Source organism: Sylvia atricapilla, chromosome 19 (genome assembly GCF_009819655.1).
Source record: "Sylvia atricapilla isolate bSylAtr1 chromosome 19, bSylAtr1.pri, whole genome shotgun sequence".
NCBI lineage: Eukaryota > Metazoa > Chordata > Aves > Passeriformes > Sylviidae > Sylvia > Sylvia atricapilla.
In genome coordinates this window covers 368,802-393,660 of record NC_089158.1, presented here as the reverse complement: position 1 = coordinate 393,660, position 24,859 = coordinate 368,802, and the positions used below count along the sequence as shown (strand labels likewise).

The window sequence follows — 24,859 nt, the reverse complement described above, 5'->3', positions numbered from 1 at the left end:
TTGCATAATTATATTCTCACAGTGTCACTTTTAAGATAAGCATTATCTGTATTGCAGGAGTAAACAATGGCAAATTGTCCAGTGCCCAGAAGTTCTCTGCAATTTGGTTTTATTCCTACATACCAAAACACAAGACCTAAGTATGGGAAAATGCAGCTGCTTACTTTGGTGCCTAAATGGAAATAGGGTTCATTTGAGATTCCAATCTAGAAAGAAACCTTTTCAGAAACATTTAAGTAATTTGGATAATAGAAACTCACCTACATAAATACTTCTCTTTAGAGACTACTACAGAGGGTTTATAAACGATTGGCCAGAACAAACTAATATCCAGTCAAGCTGCACTTTTTTTTCACAACTTCTGCCTTTTGCCCTGTGAGTTCAGATTATCCCCCAAAACCAGAAGCACTTACCTATCTGACTCCTTGAAGGTCTTCACTAGCGTAGAATAAATATTCTGTTCTTTCCTTAAAGCAAGGATCAGCTTCTCATATTCAGCTTCTTTATTTTCCTAAATTAAAAGAACATACTGCACTTAACTCAATTTTCATGTCTGTGACCATGTGTGTGCTGATGTCCTGAAGCATTTGTGAAAGAAGCTGAAATCCCAGTTTTCTGAACAGGATCACCAATGTCCCCATGGATCTGAGAACCATTCACTGTCCTGAAATACGGCTGTTATTGGAGGGAGGCAAAGACTGTTTCACTGTGTACCCACCCTGAGTGAATCACACCTGAACAGTGTTTCAGCATTATTCTCACAGCCTCAGAAGTGTCCCCCATCCCCAGTGAAAGCACTCTCACTCCCAGATGCCAACAACCAGGAACAAGCTGGCAGGCAGCTGCTCCAGAGGAAGGGAAGAGAGAGCAAACAAGCCAAAGCTTCAAGCACACATTTTAGCACAATTCCTCTTTGTGTTCTGGCTAAAGTTGGCTTTTTTTGGGGTGAGGAGATCCAGCGAATTCTGTTCCATCTCTGAAAAACAAGGATGATACTGAGCCCCCAATAAAGGATGAACATATCAGACACTCCTTAAGTCACAGTTTCCTGCACACTACAAGCTGCTGCTTCACTCCTGTGAGGAAAAGAAAATGGTTTATCTGCAGTCTTGCTCATATGATATTATTATTATAACAATAAACATAAACTCTCAGAGTACATTCTTAGTAAGGAACCACTAATTTCCCCAGACTTTTTTCACTCCAAAACAACCAGAGAGTCACTTTTTCAACAGGAAGCAAAAATGCAGCTATTTAATGGAGTATTTTCTTGCACTTACTATGTAAAAGTATCTCAGATATCCACCATTTCTAAAGAGAAAATAACTGGAATATTACAACAAATTTAGATGTATTACTATCAGGCACAAATTCTGCCTCTGTTAAAGAATTTTTGGTTCTCTCTCTTTTCTATTTTGACTGAAAACTCAAAGGAGGAATAAAAAAGGTGCCACAGCTAAGGGGGAATTTCAGCTAAGAGAACTCTTAAGAGAAATCATTAGTGAACAGATCATTAACAAGGAAGAAACCTACACCCAGGAGTTTTAAGCAGCTGTTATTATTCCAACTGCAATTCCTAAGGAAGAAATAGCAACCAAAAAAAATTCAGCTACAACAGAATCTCGTTAATTCACACTAAAGATGCAAAGACTGTTAATTCGAACAAATCAGTGTTCTGCAAAGTAAACTGCACAAAAGCAAGGATAACCTGTGTTTACTTTTAATTATTTACACTCTTACTTCACAATATGTCAGCAAATATGTTAAATAATATTTTGCAAGTGTAATCAAGCTGTGATCAGATGACTGCAGTTAAGGTAAGCTGCCTGGCAGGTCCTGCTGCAGCTTCTACCTCTGATGCTTCAGAGTCTTTGAAGAAGTGATCTTGCCCTTGGACACGTGCTCCATGTTCAGCTGCCACCTAAAGGCTGCATCTAGGAGACATCTCCAGGTTTAGTGTAATTTAGACATTAAGTACTGTTCTGTATCAAAGTGCAAAATCCCGAGCTTCACACAGAATTTATTATCTAGATGAGCAGTAGAGGAGCTCCCAGCAAAGCTGCTGACTGAGCACAGAGAAACACAAAAACAGATGGAGGTGGGTGATCCAGAGGCCAGTAATAAAATAATCTCATGAAAAAAATGTTTAAAAGTATATCTTGCAGCCTGAATTAAGGAGTCTTGTCAGTGTGCTAGAATCTCGGCCTTTCAAGAAGTCATTAAACAGGAAATACATGGGTTGTAATTTAAGTTGGAAAAGTTTGATCACAACCAAACACTGACCAATGACGTAGAAAGCAACAGGAAAAACATTAATCTTTTCACTTAATTTAGTTGTTTCACAGTCTGTTAAAAGTTCTAGTGAACTCCTCCATATGTCTGATACAACCTTGGAATTATTACTGAAGGCACTGCAGAACTCTATCCTAATTAAGCTCTTTCTGAAGCCCTGGCAGAGCAATGTCATTGTGCAGAGTTAGGGAGCACAAATGAGGGAAGGAATGGCTGCTGCATGAACAAAGCAGCACCACACACAAACCCTGTTCCACTTCCCTGTTCCTTTTAGGATTCCCATGTTAGTTCTCCATTTGTACCAACATCTCAGTAAGCTCATGACATCCTCCCAACTCTTTCTGCCTAAAAGGAGACATGAGCTGTTTCTTAATTCCAAATGTCACAGGCCATACGCAAATTATTAAATTCCAAATTCAACTACCTAGGTAAACGTTAGCAAAATCATGAGGAAGTGTTCCTAATTTTTTTCAGAATCTTTCACGAATAATAAGGATGAGAAGATGCAGCATGAACATCCCTTTTTTTTTTGTACATTATTACTGTCATTTCTAAATAACGCGTAGGAGTGAATTACTTCAATCAACTCCCCGATGGTACACAAAACATAAGGCAGCTCTGTAACTTAAATAGACTCTAATGCTGTGGGAGTTAATGAAACATTAAACCTCTTGACACATGGTGTGAGGGAAAATGTGTTAGAGGAGATAGCTGCAAGACATCCAGGACCATACTGCAGTGAAAGATTTATATTCCCATGAAAGGAGGCAATCTAATACGTTAAAGTCTATATTTGAGCCTGAAATACTATTGCTAAGCAGCAGTGGTGGAAAACATAACCTATTTTCATTAGAAGTTCCTCAGACTGGGAGCAATGGAAGTGAAAGGTTTATACCTCCACAATAAATAACTTATTGGCAATGTCACAAGAATACCCAGTTTGCCGCACTGAACTGTTCTCATGCTTCCAACAACCCTCAGGATCATTTCAAAATCTCTGAGGGTTAAAGGACAAAAGACTGAGAGAAGGATATTAGCTATATCTCCTCACTGATCCATCCATTCATCCTTCACTAGAATTGGGTAATTTCTTCTGACTCCTAAATTCCTTGTCTGTAAAACACATTTAACTCTGAGACTTCAGACACCAGAGTCAGAAGTTGCCAGACTCCCCTAATTATCAATGCCCTCGCTCACTCTCTTTAGACCATGACAGCGGCTCAAAAATCCAAACTCCAAAATTAGAACCTGTAATTTATCTTTCCTGGCCTGGTCAAGGCACCCAGCTGTTGGGAAAGATGGGCCAAGAAGGGCTTATGGATATGATTGTCTGGTAAGAAATACTAGAGATATAAAACCTGTGAGTGAAATAGAAATGAAGGCCAGCTTTGAGATGTGAGCATGGCAGCAGGAAGACGGTGATTAACTGGAGATAGGTTGAAAGACAGAAAACAAAAGGATGCAAGAATGCAGTCCATCTCCACCCTGCCAAGGCATCAAGGAAAAAGTAGGTAAGAAGAGTAGTCTTTAGAGTTTAGAATATAGGACAATACGGTAATTTAGTAGTTCTCATAGGCTGCATGCAAAGTTTGCAGGTTTGGTATCTTGCGCTGGTTTGTCACTGTAAATTAGAATATTCATCACAAAAGGAGATTTAATGTGTTGGAACAAGGTCCTTGCTCTCTCTCTTCGCCTCCTCTCTTCTCCTCTTTTACCTCTTTTGCTCTTGCCCCTTCTCTTTGCTCTTCTCTTCTCGCTCTTTTTTCCTCTTGCCTCTTCACCCCTTCTCTTGCCCGCTCTCTCCCTCTGCTTCTTCCACCTCCCTCTATCCTACCGCCCTGACCCCGGCACTCTTCTTACCTCTCTTACCCCTCTTAGCTTTGTACCTCCCTCACCTCATCCCCCGTCTCTCCCCCTCTCTCTTTGGGGCTTCCCTTCAGCCGAGGCTGGTGGCTGAAAGCAGCCCTCTTTACCCACCACCCTTGCAATAAAACCACGTGTTTCTTCTGATCTCAGGTCTGCAGAGTTCCTGGTCCCTGCCGTCCACGGATGCAGCTACACCCAGCAGAGCTTGGGTGTTGGTTGCTTTAAAATTTATCATTACATTAAAATAAAGTACAAAAATATGCTGAAAGAGAGAGAAGTTCTGTATCTCTCCAATAAATTTCTTCAACTTTAAAAGATCAGTGAGGCTTAAGAGCCCAGTTTCTGTCCCCTCTGGTGGGGAGGATCCAGCAGTGGCCATCCCAGAGTGCCAGGCAGCCAATGAGAGCAGAGCTCTGGATAATGTGTCCAAAAAACTGGTGATTAACATGCCCAAGTGGCTCCTTACAGGAGATACGTGACACAGAGGCTCAGCTGAGAGGACAATGGACTGTGATTGGCGATTGTTCAGTCTCTCAGTGCACCAGCAGCAGAGAATGGGCTGTGATTAGAAGGTGGCTCTGGGTGATTACCGTGCACTGCCTGCCACTGCTCCTGCCCCTGGTTATCCACCTGAACAGAGCCAGCGCTACACAGGCAACTCAGTGTTTGATTTCCATTAATTCCATGTCATTTCCATCCCGAGCCCCTTCGTGACAGAAGTTATGTGCATGCACTGCAGTCTGCTGTGCAGAGGTGGGATTTCTCCCCAGCCTTTCCCAGACCATTTTCTCTGTCCGCACACTCACGTGCACTGGGATAAACCCCCACAGCTACCCAAGCAAACAGGGCTGCAGCTCCTTTTCTCTGAGCTGGTCACATAACCAGGACTCCACATGCCCTTGTCTCTCCCATGGTTAATTATAGTGCCCATCACATCCATCATCTCACCACCAGACTGCTCAGAATGCACTTATGTTTCCTTTGCCATTGGCTCCCTTTATTTTGAGCTTCCTTGAGAAAATCTCGTTAATGACTGACATGTTATTAAAGAAATGAAAAAGCTTTCTCCACCATTACTCTGTACCAGTCTAATTATTTTTACTTTGCCTGATGCTTTTAGAAACCTTGACACACCAGGCTGCAAGCAGCACAAAAAGAGTCAAGAAATGTACAAATGTACCTTCAAAAGCAGCATATTTGTTGAATAATCTGTACATCATGATGCACTGATGCAGTCAGGGAGTGATTCAAAAATTTACCAGTACCTGACTTATTTTTGCTAGAACAGAATGGAGGGTAAAGAGAGAAGGAAGTACTTCTAAAACTAAAATTTTGAATTTTGACCTCTCAATTCAGGTACAAGTCTTTTCAAATCACGGTATCAAATAAAATAATGGGCACATATTGCTCATCCTTTTTAAATATACATATATATATTTCTGTACAAGTTCTTCTTTGCTTTAGATCAGTTTTCTTCTTGCCCTGGACATATTTTCACTCCTACCTGTATTTATTCTCACATCCTGTTATCTCCTGTGGTCACCAGTTCTGTGCAACCTTTCCCCTTATCTACCCAAAGTACAAATACTCTTCTCTGCACTTCTCACCAGAAATGCAGATATCCTCCCACTCAGTTAATTATGTCTGCCCTAACCACCAAAAAACATCCACCTCTCTATGGCAGGCAAAACATCTTACACACTTTCTCAAAAGTAGGCAATTTAGTGATGGCCACATAAATTCAGAGCACAACACATGGTGAATTACAACATCTACCAGTCCACAGCTTTGAGGCCTAAGTCAAAATTCTCCTCAATTTGAAGTCGAGGTACTTATCTGCAAATCATCAGTTATACAAAACTCACCTCCAGCTCTCTGACTATCTTGATAATTGACTGCTCAGTCTGTGCAGCACATTTCTCCTTTACTAAGCCCTCATTTTTCAGTTCAAGTTCTTCATTAGTTCTTAGAAGGTTCTTGCACTTATTCTGGAGCTCCTGCAGTTCTGCATCCTTTTCTTTAACTGTTCCACTAAGTCTCTAAAAAAAAAAGAAAACAAGCAGTTCTACAAAATTTACTCTAATTTTAAACTGCAAAATACAAAACCTAACAGAATTCAGGAGAATATCCAAGAGTGACCTGGAACATGTTATTTTACACACCTTGCATAAAGAGCTCAATTTAAGACACCAGAAGCAAAACCAAAAGATACACAGAAGCTTTCCCCACCTATGCAACCTTTTCAGTATTAAAAAAGGAAGTCAAAGGATGCACCTTTGTCTCCAGTTACAGAGCAACTCCAACTCTCTGCATTGCTGGCTGAATACCATAATTACTTTTTTTATTGTGTGAAAACTGAGCAAGGGCCTGTTACCATTCAGGCAGGAACACTCTCATACGAGTCATTTGGGGCTCCCAGAAACGAAGATAAAATATTTCAGTATCTATACCTATTCCTCAGCTTCCACTTTCTGCACAATAAACTGAAAATCATGAGCTCTTCAGAGCTTTTACAACACTGATAATCCTACGTAAGTATTAGTAAAGCTTTCTTCCCCCTCTGTCCACATGCTTCACAAAACCCTAACAAGAAATCCTGGTGAATGCCACACACTCTGTAATTATAGGTCTGTTCTGCAACTACAGTATTATGAGAAGTGAAGGATTATCATCAAAATCAACAATAACTCCAAATATAAACGTGATTTTGTAATAATTCCCCATACAAACTCAAATGATAACTTTCCCTTTTTCATTTCAGAATAAGTCTACCTACCTCAAGCAGCAGATCCTTGTGATTGACACTGTCTGTCAGCTGCCTTATAACAAGTTCTTGGCTCTGCAGCTTCTGATTGCTTTCACTCAAAAGAATATTGTAATGGTGTTCAACTGCTTTTTCTTTCTCAGTCATTTCACCATGTAATTTCTCTAGTTGATTTCTAAGGTCCTACAAAAAAAATGAAACCGATATGCAGCAAATCAACTTTAAAGAAAGTTTAAGACTAACAACCCACATTATCACTGAAGAATGTACTGAAGGCAGTTTCTCTTGGTACCAATGAATACAATTAAAGAAAGAATAACTCTCAGATAAGATGTCAGTATTTTCTTCCAAAAATCTAGGTTGTTATGTAAATGCTTTTCATACAGAATGGCTGGGCTCCAAGGCTGTTGGGAATATTATGTACATAGATGTTGTCAGAATGTACATTCACTTCAGAGTCAATTTACTCCCTGCCTAAAAATAGGAGAAAATTGCTTACAGGTGATTCAGTTTGTCATTTGCCTTTTTTCTCATCATACCATGAAAATTGTTGCACACTGGTTACTTTGGCATCAAACAAAAGGCCAGAAATGTTAAAACTTTTTTCCTTTGACAAGAAAACAAACTCCAAATGACCACCCAGGTCAGCCTCATGATCAGAAGGGATGAACAGAACTTGAGCTTGACTCTGGCTCTGTTAATTACTTCCTGTAGCTCCAAGATTAGCTGCATTACCTCCACATCTTAGCTTCCCATCAGAGAAATATATGCTCCTTGTCCATTCTGCTCCTAAACCATAGGAACAATCTCTTTCAACAGCTTCTACACAGCAGCAAGTCCCAAGGATTCCATGTTATTAAGACCAACATGGAATGATGCCATGTAAGAGCAGCAGCTCCTGGGCTGCACCACAATCACAGCTCTTCTCTGCAACACTGGAGATCCTGTCCCACTCCAGCTGAAAATCCACTTCTTGCTCTGTGAAGTTCCAAAGTCTGGCCACCTGACAAAGCCTTGGGTTCCAAGAAGTAACATCAGACAATTCCTATTCCTTCCATTCTGCTAGGAACCAGAACAATCACTACGTCTATATGAAAATATGAGATTATTAGCATGGAATTTAGAGTCAGCTCACAGTTGGAGTGGAAATTATTTAAGAGCACAGGGCAGTAGAAAAGTTTCCAACATGGCTTCTCTGTCCTTCTACCTTCTCTCCCACCACCACTGTTCCATGTCACTTCCAACATTTTTGCTGGCTTGTTGGGAATTTTCAACACTGTCATTTGAGGGAGCCAAAGCTTGCATAGACACCAGCCTCATTTTATAAACTCTTCCTCCACCTCTACTGCACAGACTGCGTGGAAAAAAGAGAGGTAGAAACCTGTAACATAGGAACTGTTGTCTAAAATTAAGCAATTAAAACTTACATGAGACTTTATACTAGCTAAACTTCTGTTCAGACCCAAAGAACCAGGTAACACAGGCTACACCCTCAAATAAATGCTATTTATTCCCCAAAAGAACAAATTTGTGAAGTAGCATGAGCTCTTTAAATAGTTTGCATATATGGTAATATATAAACTTTATATACTAAAGCTATAAAGCTATAAACTTTACTTTTACCTCCACAGAGATTTGAAATGTAATGATTGTTTCTTATTCTAAGTCCAAAGAAAAAGCACTAGTGACATTTTAATTGCAGTCTCTTTACAAACTGTTTTATGTCCTCTTCTTGACTTAATTACCTTGCTTCACGCAGATCACATCAAATCTTCAACATCACTTTAATACTTCAGTGTTTTATTTCTGTTTATTTTGCATATTAAATGCAAAATGTCATTTACAAAGCCTTTTGGTTTACTTTCTTCAGCTTCATCCCTAGGATTCAGTTAAGAAACACCTAACAGCTCTCAAAACCCCCGCAAATGCTATTCAAAGAATGATTACACCTCGACCTTCAGTCCTACAACTAACTTTTTTCAGGAGCAAAAGAACTACTTGCTTGACTAAGAAAACTGAAGAACAGCAGAATCAGGTCCAAGTTTTGTCTAGATACCCAAACTCTCCAATATGTTCCTGTTTTTCCCTAACTGCTGCCTATAAATACAAACTGCAGTGGGAAGTAGTGCAAGCTCAGATAATTGCAAAGGCTTTTGGCTTCATGTTGTGGAGCTCTTCAAGTGGGTCACATTAAGCCTATTCCCACACAGCACAGGAATTGGAAGCAAAGGATCAACAGCAGTGTTATCACATTCCCTGTACTGCAAAGGTCACTCCTTGGCTTTTTGAAATGCTATTTTTATACTATCATACTACTGAGTGGCTTTAACTGACGTATCACCTGTAATTAAAGTTCAGAGGACTTTTCATCTGGCCTGTGACTTCAAGTGACCAACACTGATTAAGAGTCACAAAGTCATAAGCAGAGAGAGACATGCAGAGTTAGGAAGGTGCTGCTGCAACAGATGTACTCCACCTGTTATCTCAGCCCTGCTCGTGCTGCCACCTGTCAGGTGCAGAAACCAGGTTTCTGCCTTAAAACAGCAGAACTGTGCAACGGTCAGGTTTATGGAAAGGGTTGGACTGACAAGGAATGCAATTGTAGAAAAAAGTAAAACTGCCTGTGTGAGATTTGTAATTTGCACATAGCTTTGCTTTTACTATTTCTGCCCCCAGAACTCCCTAAATCCTTCCCAAGGCAAGCTAGAGATGAGACTGAAAATTACCTTCTTTACATAAGCTGGAATTCTGTAACACACCAAACTATCCATCACTCTAGCAGGTTGCTTGAACTCACTGACCACTCAGATTGTCTGGGAGAAAATCCATTGGTTTCTATACATTGACTTGCAAGGGTAATACAGTACCTACAGCTCTCAGAGCATAAACTTTGCAATTCTCTCTGCCAAACTTTTCCCTAAGAGACCTTCCTATGATTAATGATAGCTGAACTAAGAAAAATGAAACACTGTAATATAGAAGACTGGAGCAGATGCCTCCCCCTTCTTGCCAGATGAAAACCAGTTTAGTGAATAATTAAGTTGTGAAGCTCTAAAACCTTCCTCTCAGGCTAAACTACAGGTAGGAAGACTAAATAACACATTCTGCCTAATGAGTTATTCTGCATTTCCCCAACCAACTGATCAAATATGAATATCTAGTAAATACACTTTAAGCGTCTACATTTAGGCCTGGAGAGACAATGGATGTGTGAAGTGTTTAATCATGTAAATTTGAACAAACTTCTCCAGGAAGAAGCACTCCATTCCTTTTACAAGCACAGTAACATGATAGCCATGAACAATATCAAGCATGAGATGTTCATTCCTCACCAATAGTGTGTAAAAATAAAAGTCCAAGGTTTCTTGTTCCAAAGAGCTTTAAGTGATGTTTAAGAGCATCTTGACAGTGATGCTTAACAACAGCTTTTGGAAAGCACAGAACTGGAAGAGCTTTTAAAAGCCCTTTCAGATACCTTATAAAGTTGCCCACTCTGAGGCAGGAATATGGTTCAAGAACATCTAAACTCCAAATATTTGACAGAGTCTGTAATCTGGATGATCAGCTCACGTGTAGGTCTTATTTGATTTACTTCCATCTTCTCCCCTTCCAGGACAGTAATGCCCAATTCATGTCCACACAAACTGGGTTTACAGCAGGCCAAGAAATACATTTTAGGGGATTGTTTGCTGGGGTGTTTGGGGTTTTTTAATGAATATATGCAAAAATTAGCACTATCCCAATTACAATATATGAAAAGCCACTGCAAATTTCCCTGTGAATGAGCGAAGAGCTAGGGCAGCAGCTCATTACAGACACTGAAGGCGTTTTCTACAGTTTATACACTTTTTTGCTAACTTTATTCTAACAAAATAGAAACACTGATAAATAGGCATCTTGGAGCATAAATAGAACCAAGTTTTTAAGGCTGTCTCTTAAAAGTTTGCAGCAGATCACTGAAGCAGTTTCCTATTTGTCAAAGAGCAAAATCTCACAGCATATTGTTTAACTCCCACATATCTACTACTTAATGGGCAACACTTCACAGGCAATGTGGTTCTATCCAATGTACTTGCAGCTCTGAAATTGAAGCAGCTGTTCTGCAAGGAGTAGGAAACAGGTTAGGCATATAATTTTTGTAAGATTGCTCAACTTTTGGCAGGAATGCTTTTCCCCAAGGTGCTCATCATCTACATGAAAAACCTGGACATAACGGAGTCAAATAGGGCTTCTGTAATCCAGCTAAGTTTGAAACCCCTGGCAACTCCCTACTCAGTCCTATTTTTCCTGTCTTTCCTGTACAGTTATATCCTAGCTGCCCTGAAAGATGAAAAAAAAAATCTGAATAGAGAAGACAGTTAAATATGAAATACTTCAGATCAATAAATGTTCTTTGGGGCTGCTTTACTGACAGCAGTGATCTGTTCTCACTCTCCTTAACCTCAACACTCTGAAGAAATCTCAAAGCACACCAAAGATAAGAGATTTTGTGATGGCAGCCAAACCACAGTTGACAATCAAACAAAAATGCGTTAAATTTGGAGTAGGAAGGAGAGAGGAACTTAATTTATTTGTTGATAAGGAGACCCCTCTGCTGGTTTTAAGGAATAGTGCAGGAGGAGCAGTTCCACGTCTCCCTGCTTTATTGAGGTCCTTATTTAATAATGGAACCAAAACATCCAGTGACTAAAGACAGGCTCATTAAATCTTTTATGTAATTTAATATAGCAGGAGACTAATCCCTAACTGAGGAAGATCAGATTCTGGATGCAAGCAGGACTCTGCTCATTATGCAAATGCCGCTCTGGCGGAAGCAATGGTGGAAGACTAGCAAAATCCACATGACGAAGCATTCAGGTGAGAAGTGTTTTGTGTCAAATCCTCAGCAGAAGGTGCATCCTTTTTTCAAACCTAGTCGTTCACTTTGTTGCATCAGCTGTGGGTGCTGGGAGCAGAAGCGTTTATCTGAATGCCCACAGCAAGGTAAAAACCCTCAAGAGAATATGAAGCAGCAGAATTAATGAACAGCACCTCATTTTTTATGTTAAACTGTGATCAATTAATCCTGTGCTTTGGGTCTTTTACAAGCAGAAGTTATTTAATATACAGCCTTTACAGTGACCCTGCTAGGAGAGCAGAGAGCAGGCTGAGGTTTGGCTCCAGGTTACAATTAGAAGAAAGTTTAAGCAGTGAAATTTAAGATAATCTACAGACATGCAACAAGAAAAATATGGCAGAAATGTAAACATACATCATCATGCATGTTCAGATTCTCCTATCAGAAATACTGGAATCAACAGTAACTATTTATCACTTTTAAAGGTTAATGGTTTTTTTTCTAGGACTTAACTATCAAAATTATATTTAAAATATCATTTTGTGCAATTATGTGCCAGGATTTTTCTCAATTTTCATACACTGCATTAGAAAGTGTCAGGCATTTCCTTCCCCAAAGTTATTTAAATTAAAAACCTAGTTTTGTTAGAAAAGGACTTGCTAAAGCACTGAATTATTTCTAGACTTTAGGAAATAAAGCAAAAAGGTGATAGTAACATTAATAGTTTTGTCACTTCTGCTCTTCTGCAGTTGTGCCTCATCCAGCTCCTTCTCCATTTTCTCTCTTTCCAAATTCAGATCACTCAGCTCCTGACCAGTGACTTTAATGATCCTTTGCAGCCTGCAATTCTCAGCATCCTTGGTGAGGTTCTCTGAGCGCAGCTCTGCCAGCAGGGTCTCTTTTTCCATCAGCAGAGCCTGATAATCTGCAGCACCCTGGAACACAAAACTGCATTCAGACTCCAGAAGGGGGTTTTGTACAGCCTGGGACTCTTTACTGCCATTGCATCCCACAACACTGCCCCTCTTCCCAGTGTTTCGGAATTGGGGTGCAAAGAAACAGTGAAGTGACAAAGCAAGGAAAGTTTAACACTAAAAATTTCCTCTAGTGATGTAACAAACCTTTCCAGGACATCAAGTGCAGGCTAAGGAAGTCTGAAGTAATAAAGAATGAGAGAAAGGCTGACCTGCAAAGGAGTCCACAGTGCAAATTATTGATTCACAAAGCTTTAATTACATCAAACTCTACTTTGGAGCATCCAGTTTCAGTCTGGACTAGGGCAGGAAGTTACTGAGTCTTCCATGGAATCAGAGAATTAGGGTTGGAAAAGGCCTTTAAGATGGAGTCAGCTGCCAACCCAGTACCAGCACCGTGTTCACCACCAACCCACATCCTCAAGTGCCACAGCTGCACATTTTCGGAACACTTCCAGGGATGGTGACTCCACTTTCCCCTTGGCATAGGCCTGCTCTGTGTTCTCACCACACCCTGCTCCAGCTGTGCCTGGAGCTCAGAGCAGGGGACAGAGTGAACTCTGCAGCACCATTTACTCACAGAGAGCTGCCTCCCACTCAGGGCTGTAGCTAAGGAGCAGAGTACTGAGGAGAAGGACTCACTCTGCACTGTGGACTCTGTGGACAGGAGGGATCAGTGGCACACTTTTTAAACTTAGAACTTCTTAAAAAAAAATCATCAAAGTCTCAGAAATCATTAAGTCCCTTTTCTCCTTCACACAGACAAAAAAAAAAGCATTACTAAATCATATTTTCACAAATAAAGTTCCACTGTTTTATAAATCGTGGTTTCACATTTATTATATAAATAAATCCAAGCAGGTGTCTCACACCCAGTTCAACTCTGCTAATAGGAAGCCTATGCTGGCACCAGACTTCTGGAAAAAAAAAAAAAAAAAAAAAAAAAAAAGAAAAAGCTCAAGATAACCTCAGCTACCCAGAAATCTGTGTCTTTATTTTTAACTTATTCTGATATTACACGTTTTTCCCTTAAAGATTCTCAGTCGGTTTAGATTCAAAGAAAAACTCAAAAAACAAGAAGAAGAAACAAGGTAAATTATGTGACATTTTAACATTCTACTGTTCAAATAATTTGATTTGGGAAATCTTTTTCAAAGTAAGAAAAATTAATAATTTTAAAACAACATTTTAAACTAATTTACATTCTTCTGCTTTCAAAGATAGCAAGCACTGCCTGCTGTGTGGAATTACAGAGAAGGGAGGAACAGGAATGGAAGAAATCACCACAAATTCCTTGTTCTTACCTTGAATTTTTGCACATGTGCCTTGTGAGTTGCCTCTCTTGCCTTAGCCAATGAAGCATTTAACTCTTCAATTTCAGAACTCAGCTCTTCATTCTTTAAATAAAGTAAAATGAATACTGTGTAGGAAGAGTTATTTCCAAGGGATGGTGACACATTTCTACCCCATCTCAATAAACATTCATCCAGCTACACAAAACACTTCCAAGAACACCAAATGCATCACAGTAAATCCTATATAAAGAAATTCTTGCTCTTATACACTCACTAGACGGCCTCTCATTTAAGTGAAGTATTTCCCACTCTTCCACACATCTGAATTTCAGCTGATGTTGACCAGTCTCATTTTGGCTGCCTTTGACAGCTCCACTCACTCAACAACAAAATACTCCTCGTATCTTCTAAGTGGTGCTCAGAGCTGATAAAAATCAGCATGCAACTGAAAACATTTTTCTTTCAAGTTCTTAAGGGAGGAAGATACTTAACTGATACTTTCTCCTCTCTCCTCCAGCCCAAGAGCCCAAACTGCAGACAAGCAGAAGTGCTTAGAGAAGTGACAGCAGTGACAGGGACCCTCTCGAAGCTTCCTCGTGGTTACAGTGAGATCAGACCTTGCCACATACACAGCACTCCTCCACCATGGTACTTCAACAAACCAGCAAGATCACAATCACCCTTACCTCTTTTTCCTTTGCTTTTAAGGCAACAGTTAGTCCTTGGATAGTTTTATCCCTTTTCAAACCGTTCTTCCTTTCAACAGCAAGCTCATTTTCTCTCTCTTGTAGCTCTTCTTGGAGTGACTAAATTAGATTATGTGAAAGTCACATTAGCTTCTCACTAAGAGATACTGTAACTGCACATTAATAAGTACATTCCCTCAGAGTTCTTGGAGCTTATTACTCAGATTACCAACATAAAATACAGTCCCCAAAATGAGAGGCAGCATCTTAAAGATGTGCCTGGAATACTGTACACAAAGGGGGCAGGCCCCAAGCATCAGCTTCAATATTTGATGAGTGTGTATATCAGCTTCACTGAAAATTGCTTCAAAAACAGGAGAGGTCTTCAAGTCATCCCATATAAAAGAGAATTTAAAAGAGGACCTGCTCTGCTTCATCTGGAGTCAAGGCCTCCTGTGCCTATGAAAGGATAACAGAGGGAGCCCAACACACACTGTAAGGGGTCAAGGAAACAGGAGCAAAACTATAACTTACCTGAATTTTTTTTTCTAAGGAACTTCTCTCATTTTTAAGCTCTATTCTAAGAGCCTGTAAGAACAAAAGAGCTGTTATGGTCACTTTAATCCATTCTCAACACAAATACACTCATCAAGCATAAAGTGAAGCAAAATGAGCTTAAAAACCCTCGGCACAAAATAAGCCAGTCCAAATTAAGAAGGGAAAAAACCAAAAAGAAAACAGAACAAAACCCCTCCAAACAAGTTCTTTCATGAGACAAAACAGCTGCACTTGCTGAGTTTATAGAGGTGCATTTTTATGTGACATTTATCTCTGTCAGCAAGATGCTTTTATCAAAAGAGACTTTAATTAGCACTCTTTCTTGGGGAGGTTACGGAACTATTTGTTTAAAAAAAGCAGTCATACATAAAACCAGAGTTGTGCAAAGGTACTCATCAGATTTTTTTCCTCCAATACTGCAACCAAATGATCATATGCACTTTGTCCACCTCCTGTGAAATGATTAAAGATGACACTGTTTATACTTTGACACACAAATACTCTTGTGAAACCAGGGTGGATTTTCCTGGCACAGATTGGTTTAATTTAACACCCAGAACTGAAAACTTTTATTACTTCGAATCAATCCAATCATAAAAGATTCTTGAAGTAGACGAAAAAAGTGTGTATGTACTGAGCTGAGCAATATTAACTTCCAAAACAAAAGGGAAGAAATATTCTCAGATGGCCTGACAGCCTCCATAATGAACTTTCTTAATTCTGCCAGTTTTAGTTTTGTCTTTGAATAACCAATAGGGAAAAGAAGGGGGAAAAAAAAAGACAACAAGCCTCAGGACCTGTTTCTAATTCCAGCTTTCAGGATCTCTGTCTTCCTGTTTAGGAGCTAAGTGAAATAAAAGATGGTTTCTTGTACCTTTTGTAAGCTAAAGGGTAAACTTGTACTTTATTTCATGAGATGCTTTTCTGCCTACTTCCTTCACCACAGCTTTTATTTCAGACCATAACAGCAGAGACACTTCCCAAGAATGAATTCTCAAGTCACATTTTTAACTTTTATAGCAGTTATGCCAGTGAGGGATCTATGAACATCTAGGATTTCTCTAATATATACTTCTGTAAAGCAACTGCACCGTGTCTATTCCACAGGCATCCAGTCAGTGGGAGCCTCCCTCTGAAGTAATGGATAAATAAGGATGAATATTACCCACCGAGACATAGCATAACCCATGAATGGTAAGGAACTGGAAAATGGAGGAAGAAATAATATTTTTAAAAATTGGCTGATGTCACTCACATAGGGTCATGCAGAAAACCATTAAAATCCTACCTGCCCCCCTATAAGAATATATAATTCATCAGGCAGTTTCCTCACCTCTATCTCACTATCCTTTTCAAGCCTCAAAGCAATGGTAAGTTCTCTGATTTTTTCTGCTGGCAAGTTCCCATCAGAAGATCCACTCTGAGACTTTTCCTTTTCGAGGTGTTGAATTAGAGCTTCTTTACTTTTCAGTGACAGATTCAGTTGCTCTATAAGTCTAAAATTACAAAATTTTAAGTATTAATCTTGCACCATCTACCACCAATTCACCAGTAATTGCAGTGAATCTTGCAGACAACTCTCCTAAGTGAAGACTCAAAACAATACGTGAAGAACTTAAGGAAGGACTTTCATAACCCTGGAAAACCTGAAAAAGTCCTGTAACTTTAACATAAGCAAACAGAGTCAAGCTATCTGTAAAGTGTTCATTCTTATTTTCCTCTAATACCACTTCAAATATCAACAGTCAAGTTTCGATATTTTACTTACATTGTCCTTTACAGCACACACAAAAACCTTATTAATCTATTTCCTGTTTCCTTTCTTAGCCCATACACCAAATCCTGATATGTCTTCAGCAAGTGTCTCTTCAGTACTCAGTTTCACCTACATTTGTATCTAAGTGGTTCTCATTTCACATAAACACGAAAAAAAAAACCCCAAAACCCCACACTAAAAACACCAAGTCAGGTCAGTGCTGTTGTCTTTTGTCAACACGTATCTTTGCACTTCCAGTAGTCCAAGAACAATGATGATGTTTTCTGACAGACCTGAGTGTTACACACGAAAACTCTGCAGCATAAGATGCCACCCCTGATTGCTCCTGTTTTGTAACCTGGATTGTAAAAGTATTTCCAACAGTGTTTCTCTTCCCATTAAATTTACCAGCCTGACCTATGAGCTCATGTTTCACACATCCTGACCCTTTTGGGCTTTCTTTTAAAGATGACTTTACTCCACAAAGCACTATACTGGTGGCTGTGTTGCCATTCACTCCATGGATGGCCAGTAACTCTCCGGTACCCAAGGGTAGGACCAAACCAATCAAACCCAAACCCGTGCTGACTCTTCACACTTTAACAATGAAGAATTCCAGCAGTTAGAAACATTATTGGCAACAGTTCTGACCTGTCTTTCTCAGCTCCTGCAACCTTGTCCACATCCCTGGCAGGGGAATTCATAATTGAAGCAAGTTTCTGCTCAGCAGCAATTCTTAGGGCTTTCTCCTCCTCTGTCAGTGCAAGGGCTTTTTCCACCTCTTCTTGGGCAGTTTTAAGATTCTGAAATTAAAACACACAAACTTGATGCTTTTAAGAACTAAATGCTCATGAATATTTTTTCACATACTGAAGTTTCTTCTACCCAACATATGTCAGGATGTTTAGTTTAGGAACTTTTACCAAGTATTTCAAGCTCTTTGTAAATGCTTCTAAACTCTGTGTCTCCGTTTTCAAGATTAATCCACTTTCTGTAGTACAGAAAGAAGGGAAATCTGTTTCAAAGAAATAAAAAAATACCCTAACTGATTGAAGAACTGGTAACAAAAGAGCCCCTACACTATGGTTTTAGATTTAGCAATTATAACATGGTTTTGTCTCACTGTCTTCCCATTATCATAATAAATAGCTACACTTAAATTAAGGAGGTTAAAAAAGAGCTTTTTTCTTGAATAAAATTAATATTCCCAAGCTCACTGTAGCTAATTGGAACTCTTTCCAACATCATTTATAGTATTATGCAGGAATTGATCAAGTATGAACTAGACATTTTTCTCTTGAACATCAAAAGAAATGGAGATAACAGCCAGAGATTTCAGTCAACTTCCTCTGGGTGACCTAACTCTCAGAGATGGAGAAGGCCAAAAAAAGACACATAAAACAACTTGCCACATACCACAGAAAATTTGATTCAGATCTACATTTCTACATTGCAAGCTTCCCTGCTGTGCTCACCCAATCTAATTTCCTATGAAATAAAAAGCCTCCTTGTAGCCTAACAAATCATTTTCCCCTTGCCTTCACATCTAAACTAAAAAGCACCTCTTTAGGGGAGGGAGAGAAAAGGCTCCTTCACCACTGAACTTCCCCACTCAACCCTCTCCTGAAAAGCTGTTTTGCCAGTATTACCTGTCAATAAAGAACTCTGAAAGAAATTTTTGTTAGTACTGCCTGGATATAGATAATTACATGGTGGTGTGTAAACCTGTGACTAAAACCCCACTGCAGTGTTCGAATTCATAAGCAAATAAAATTAATGTCAGAGGCCAACACTATCTTTGTGCTGCAGAAAATACCCAACCTCCATGAGATCAGAAAATCTGCTTTTCAGTCTATCAGATCTGGAAAACACCAGCCTGACTGCCTGAACTGGGACAGAGGAAGCAATTTAAGAATTCTCTACCAATTCAACAGCACAAAGTGCTTTCAGGAATCTCAGTTCCACTAAAATGAATAAGAGGTCATGCAAATTCCCCTTTCTTCCTCCTGAAGGAACTCACTTTAAATGGCCTTCAATCATCCCTTCCCTTTACACTACAATTCCCCTGTAAATAACCAGAACTTAACAATTAATATAGGAATAAACTGTCTCAAGCACAGATAGTGAGAAACGAAAAAAGACATTATGAAAACACAGGTTGACCACAATATCAAAACTCAAACAACAGTACAAAGGCAGCAGTGATTCCTTATTATTCCTTCAGCTGTCGTCACTCACCTCTTCCAGAAGGTTTATCCTGCCAGTCAGCATTTCCTCCATCTCTTGCATCTTCTTCTGTGCCTCTTTCCTAAGCTGCACTTCAGCATCACCACCCTGGGCCAAGCTTTCAACTGCCTTACTGAAAGACAGTAACACAGATGTAAATCCCAGAGCATATCAACGTGGAAAACATTCCAGGTGCCAGTGGCTCATGGATTATGCTCAAGCATCTTCCACCTTTTCTGTACCTGCTCATCACTTTAAGGTTAAACACTAACATCTACAGACTCTGCAGAAATTTGGGTGATGTCTGTGAGTCCCACATACAAGCCTTGGCACAGTGGATGAAGAAGCATTTTTGATGTACAATGAAAAAGTGAAATATTTCCTTTACATTTCTAAAGCTTCCAAATACACTATAAAGCCTTCAGCAGAGATGTGTTTTCTACAGGAAGCAGCACTGGAATAAACTGAAGACACGGAACTGCTGAGATCTCTCCATCTGCCTTTTCAGTATGTGTTAACACCTTGTGAGGAAAGAACAGGCAGTCTCCTTACTCAACACCAGATGACCACTTGCTCATGACTGCCACCTAAACTTTGCTTTCTAGCATGACCTTGGGCAAAGTTCCCTTCACAGCACAGTAATACCCTCTGTGCAGCCTGGAGAGAACAAACACAAGTCATCTGGTCCTCAGGAAAACAAAATTCCACTGCAATTGAGGCCCATGGGGCAATCAACAGCTGCCAGCCTGGATTAGTTTTGAACCAGGCATTTCTAATTAAGTGCACTTTAGACCCTCCAATTCCTAAAGCATTAGGGGAAAAAAAACCACATAGAAACAAATCCTAAGTAATGGATATGAAGAAATAAACTGGTGCTTACTAGGCCTTGATGAGGAGCTTCTCCCTCTCCTGCAGTTCACGCTTCAGACTCTCTATCTCAACTTTCAGCTCAATGTTCTGCGACAAAAGAATGAAAATGTCTGGAAAGAACTGGAAGATCACCCATCCCAAAAGTTATTGCCAGTGTGTAGATTACTTTTTTGCTTGGACCAGCAAATATAAAGTATCATTGGGATAAGAATAGACATTTAGCTGTTAGAAGACATATTTTGCAAGCTTCAAGCCTTCCAGAAACACCAATAGTATTAAGGACCACTGCACTCAAGCAATACAAATCTCCTGCACACACACTTAACTGCTCTAATAGAGAGTACTGCACTTCAGTTCAGGAACTTCTAGGGTTTCCAAGCATATTTTTTCTTTAAGATATGAGATATTTTATTTTCTTTTCAAAACCTGCGTTTATCAACTACAGAGGTTTTAAGTAATTTTAGAATTATTTTTTATAGCCTGAGGAAACCTCTCATGTAATTGTAATTGATGTAATTGTACAAGGAACTCCTTGGCCAGGAATCTGACAATCATTTCAACACACCAGCAATTACAAGAAGTCACCAGTGGAGAAGACCAGGCAGCAATATTCAGCTGCAACTGTCATCTACCCAAACATAGATTTATGTTCTTAACTACTGAAATGTGCATCAAAAGAGACTCAAGTTTTCATCCCATTTTGTAAAAGAGATTTGAGGAAACACCTGCTTAGATCACTTTAATTTAGTTATTACTGAAAAGGATAAGGTCAGAATAAAATAATCATACCAAAATTTCCAGTAACAAAAAAAGACTTAAAAGTCAAGTGAAACAGGCAACCTTGCTACAAAACAAACTCTTCAGAAAGAGACACAGTTCCAGGAAATGATTTTAAATGCCTACAATTTTGTAGATTTCTTCAGTGGGACCATCAAACTTCTGCTGCATTCGCTCCTCCAGAAAATAAATACGAAGTTTCAGGTTGAAGTTTTCTTTTTTCAGGTCGGTGATTTGCTGTGAAAGGAAAAAGACAATGAGAAAAAGGAAAAAAAACCAAAATCTCCAACAGTTTTGCTTTCACCGGTGCAAGACCAGAATTCCACCTACTCGACACAGTTAAACTGATACATACATGTGGGTGACACATACAGGTCCAATTGTGAAGGTGTAAATTAAATATATAATACAAAGTCTTGTGCCTTTTGAACTATTTCCTCAAGTATAAAAATACTGACTGACTTGACACAATAAGAATTCAGGAGAGAATTTAGAAGAATTACTTAATGTTGTTGAATCTAACAACATTTAGTAATTCTTCTAAATGACAGAACTTGAACAAAATACAAGACATCATGTTGAGACAGAAATATTTTCTAAGCAAAAGCCTGGGAAGGCAGCTTCATTAATAGAACCCAGGTAACTTTATTCATAGAAAGAAAAGCCAGAAGCACACAAGTGAGCCCAATCAAACACTAATAAAACCTTTATCCTAACCCATAATTCATAGTGCAATTCTTTGGGGAAAAATTGCTTATCATTTGTAACCTTCCTTGTAGAAGCAGTAATTTAGTTGATGGTTTCATTAAAGAATGGAGTCTCCCTCTAGATTTTTTTAAGAGACTAAGCATAAAACATTCATTCAAATAAGACTCATGTCCCCTGCCAGATGCTTTCAGCAAATGGAAATCCAATATGTTACAGAGCTACTAATAAAATATTTATGTAGGTTTTTCCAGGACACTACAGTGCTATTTGTAAAAATTGTCAGTAATACAATTTCCAAAATATTTGGCTTGTGAAACCCAAGATTACTTTCTGTAACTGCACTCAGAACCTGCACCTGCAAACAATTCTTCAGTTTAATAACCCCTGCCAAGCAAGCTGCCTTGTCATTATTCACAAAAGTGAAAATCATCCAAGCACCTGAAAATCCTGCATAAACTTTGTGGCTCATTCCCACACCCTGAAGCAACCTGTCAGTAAATCATCCCCAGCAGTCCCTGCTCATTCAGAAAAAGTCCAAGTGACAAAACCACTCTGAAGTTGTACCAGCTGAACTTCTAATTAGTTTCCATACACTCAATATATTTCTGAGTCAAAAAGAAAAAAATAATTTCAAAAGAATTCATCATTTCACAACTTCTGTTACAGGTATTTCAGTGGCAACAGAGATAAACCAAAGTGGTTCAGGGTAATATTTTAAATAGGCAAATGAAACAGACTCTGCAATCATAAACCAAGGAGTGAAACAAATGTCATCTCTGATGTTCAGTTTCTTGGATGAAAGTTAGAGCAGGCAGACAATTTAAAAGTTATTGCTTAATGAAAGAAAAAGTTTAAAATGTGAGAAAGTTCACACTGCAAAAATTTTTTAATGGCAACCCACTGAACTCATGCATTTGAAGACTCAGTCTTAATTTCTTTCTGCATTTTAATTTCTATATTTAATCAAAAGGAATAAAAACCAAGACAATGATATACATACTGCACAGAATATTCCATTGCATGAACAGTACAGCAGCAAATCCTAGCTCAGAATAGCTCCTCTCCAAGTCTGTATGGAGCCAGTTTTGTTCAAAAGGGATCTGTCAGCAGTGGCTGTGGCTTCACAGCACAGCAGTTTTCAACTATAAAAGCTGTTTTAGATTTACAACAAAACTCTAAATGGGTTTGGAGAGGCAAGAAAGAAACCCACAAATATTATTACTCAGGTTCCTTACTTGACACCCATCACCCTTTCTGATCATGAACACCTCATTACCCATAACAAACTCCTCCTTAGAGATGCTTCTCACTTTGCCCATGTAATCATGCTTTCGATAATAGAATGGTTACCTCTATATTGCAACAAAGTGGGACACCATAAATAATCCAAAAATCTGCACCTCCAACATTATCCAGCTCAGCACCTTCTCCAGGTATAAACATTAAAGAACCTTTCCTACCTCTTTTAGCCCACTTAAGGGTCATTACACCCATCCTGTTCTCTCTGAGCTACAAGGCCAGAGCCCATTCTTTTCATTACATCCTCCTTGTAGCCTGTATGAATAACAGACTTATAGAAATAAATTTAATGGTGTTTAATGTATATTCTTCTTCCTTCATGTCAATGGATCTTTCAGCTTCATTACACTGCTGGCATCCATAAAAGTTCTCATCCCATGGGAAACTTTACAGCTCAGTTTAACAAGAGGGGTGTGAGCATACCAGGATACCAGACCAGTGGGGAGGCCCCTGCTCTACATCACACAGGACAAACAGCAACAGATTTTTCCTCTCTTCTGTAACATTTTTTTCCTATGCCCAGGAACCCTGCAAGAGAGTAAACTACTAGCAAAATGTATATTCTGGACAGAGGTCTTTGGCACAAATCACAGTAAGAGATTTTAAGCACACACCAAAGCCAAGGCAGCGTCTGTCTACCCCAGCCAACACACAGAAATGAAAAAAAAAAGAGAAATAGATACAGGCTGCAAAAAACATCCTCCACGAAAGGCTTTCCAAAGCAAGCTTTAAATTCTGAGCAAACAGCAGAGCTTTCTGCTCAGGGGGGATATAAGGCCACAAGAAACTGAAAAAGTTTGTAAAAAACACTCATTTCAAACACAGGATTGCCACAAAAGGTAACAGCAGCAGTGCACTGCAACTGCAGACTCTAAAGACACAGACTTTATCTGTAGCAATCATGTCAGAGATTTCAGATTGCTTTCCCCTCTACAGCTTCTTCACACAACAGTACCTTAAAAGTTTTTCACTCTAGTCCTTAACAGGGAAGTTGTCCAGCAACACACCCCAATCAAATCATCATTCAGCAGACATAAACAACTGTCTTATTCAATTTAAATAGCCAGTATAGTTAACATTTTTAAAGTCTAATGTTTTCCTTCGTATTTTAGTAAGTGCCAAAATACTTTTATCTACAAACTTGTCACAGTGATGCTAGACTTCTACAACACAGGCATTCCAAGCACACTCATACCGTAAAGTTAAAAGGCAGTCAATGAATTAAAAGGCCAAATCCCTCACTAACCTAAATGAAAATAAACTTGATGCTTCCCTGAAATAAATCAACGGCAGATGTGCAAACCAAATTCTGATGTTTCTAGTGAGCTGCAGGAATTCTTAAGCAGAGGGTGCCAATTTTGTTTCACGACTTCAGCACAGCAGTTGGCTGCTCTGAACAACAAATTCCTGCCTCGGTTTTTGAAAGCATGGAGGTTCAAAGCATGGACAGGGACACTCACGTGGTCACACCTCCAAAAGATGTGTGTCAACTGACACAAACTGAGTCAACACTTCAGCCAGCACACTGAAAATATCTTAGCCATAAATCTGTCACCAAGTCTTACGTTAAAAGTTCTGCTTACATTTTCATAGTCCTTCATGGTCCGAGCTCGAGCTGGTGAGACTGTGTCTTCTGCCACATCTGGTACTAGACATTTGAAAAGACAGAACAAGTTCAGAAAGACTCTTTAAGTAGGGCTTCAATTTGGCAAAGCTCTTCACTAAACATAAAACCTTCTGGGAAGTAAGAGAGGCACTGCTCGGCCCCCTGTTTACATTACACGTTAGTATCTACATTCCTTTCTGATCACAGTAAGCTATCCCTTAGACTCCCAAATTCCATCACCTATATAAACTATGATGTACAACGGAATTAGGCTGTACGAGGTGTGCTGTCAAGAATAATCCATCAGAGCAAGAACTGGATGATGTACAGCGTGCAACTTCCCTA

The 24,859-nt window shown here is 39.3% G+C and overlaps 1 protein-coding gene across 3 annotated transcripts in view; it reads right to left on the bottom strand.

Moving 5' to 3' along the window:
* Positions 1–24,859, bottom strand: part of CDK5RAP2 (CDK5 regulatory subunit associated protein 2) — a 70,424-nt gene that overhangs the window by 44,748 nt on the left and 817 nt on the right. For 2 of the 3 annotated variants that reach the window (XM_066332462.1, XM_066332463.1), the window contains exons 3-15: positions 24,492–24,553; positions 21,028–21,138; positions 20,135–20,211; positions 19,267–19,387; positions 17,680–17,831; positions 16,606–16,768; positions 15,249–15,302; positions 14,715–14,834; positions 14,038–14,130; positions 12,476–12,694; positions 6,935–7,105; positions 6,024–6,197; positions 414–511 (exon numbers count right to left, since the gene is read on the bottom strand). In XM_066332462.1, coding sequence (XP_066188559.1) covers positions 414–511; positions 6,024–6,197; positions 6,935–7,105; positions 12,476–12,694; positions 14,038–14,130; positions 14,715–14,834; positions 15,249–15,302; positions 16,606–16,768; positions 17,680–17,831; positions 19,267–19,387; positions 20,135–20,211; positions 21,028–21,138; positions 24,492–24,553 — 1,615 coding nt within the window. Of the gene's footprint in view, positions 1–413; positions 512–6,023; positions 6,198–6,934; positions 7,106–12,475; positions 12,695–13,375; positions 13,391–14,037; positions 14,131–14,714; positions 14,835–15,248; positions 15,303–16,605; positions 16,769–17,679; positions 17,832–19,266; positions 19,388–20,134; positions 20,212–21,027; positions 21,139–24,491; positions 24,554–24,859 lie in introns of all 3 variants that reach the window. The other variant, XM_066332461.1, reaches the window with a different exon arrangement.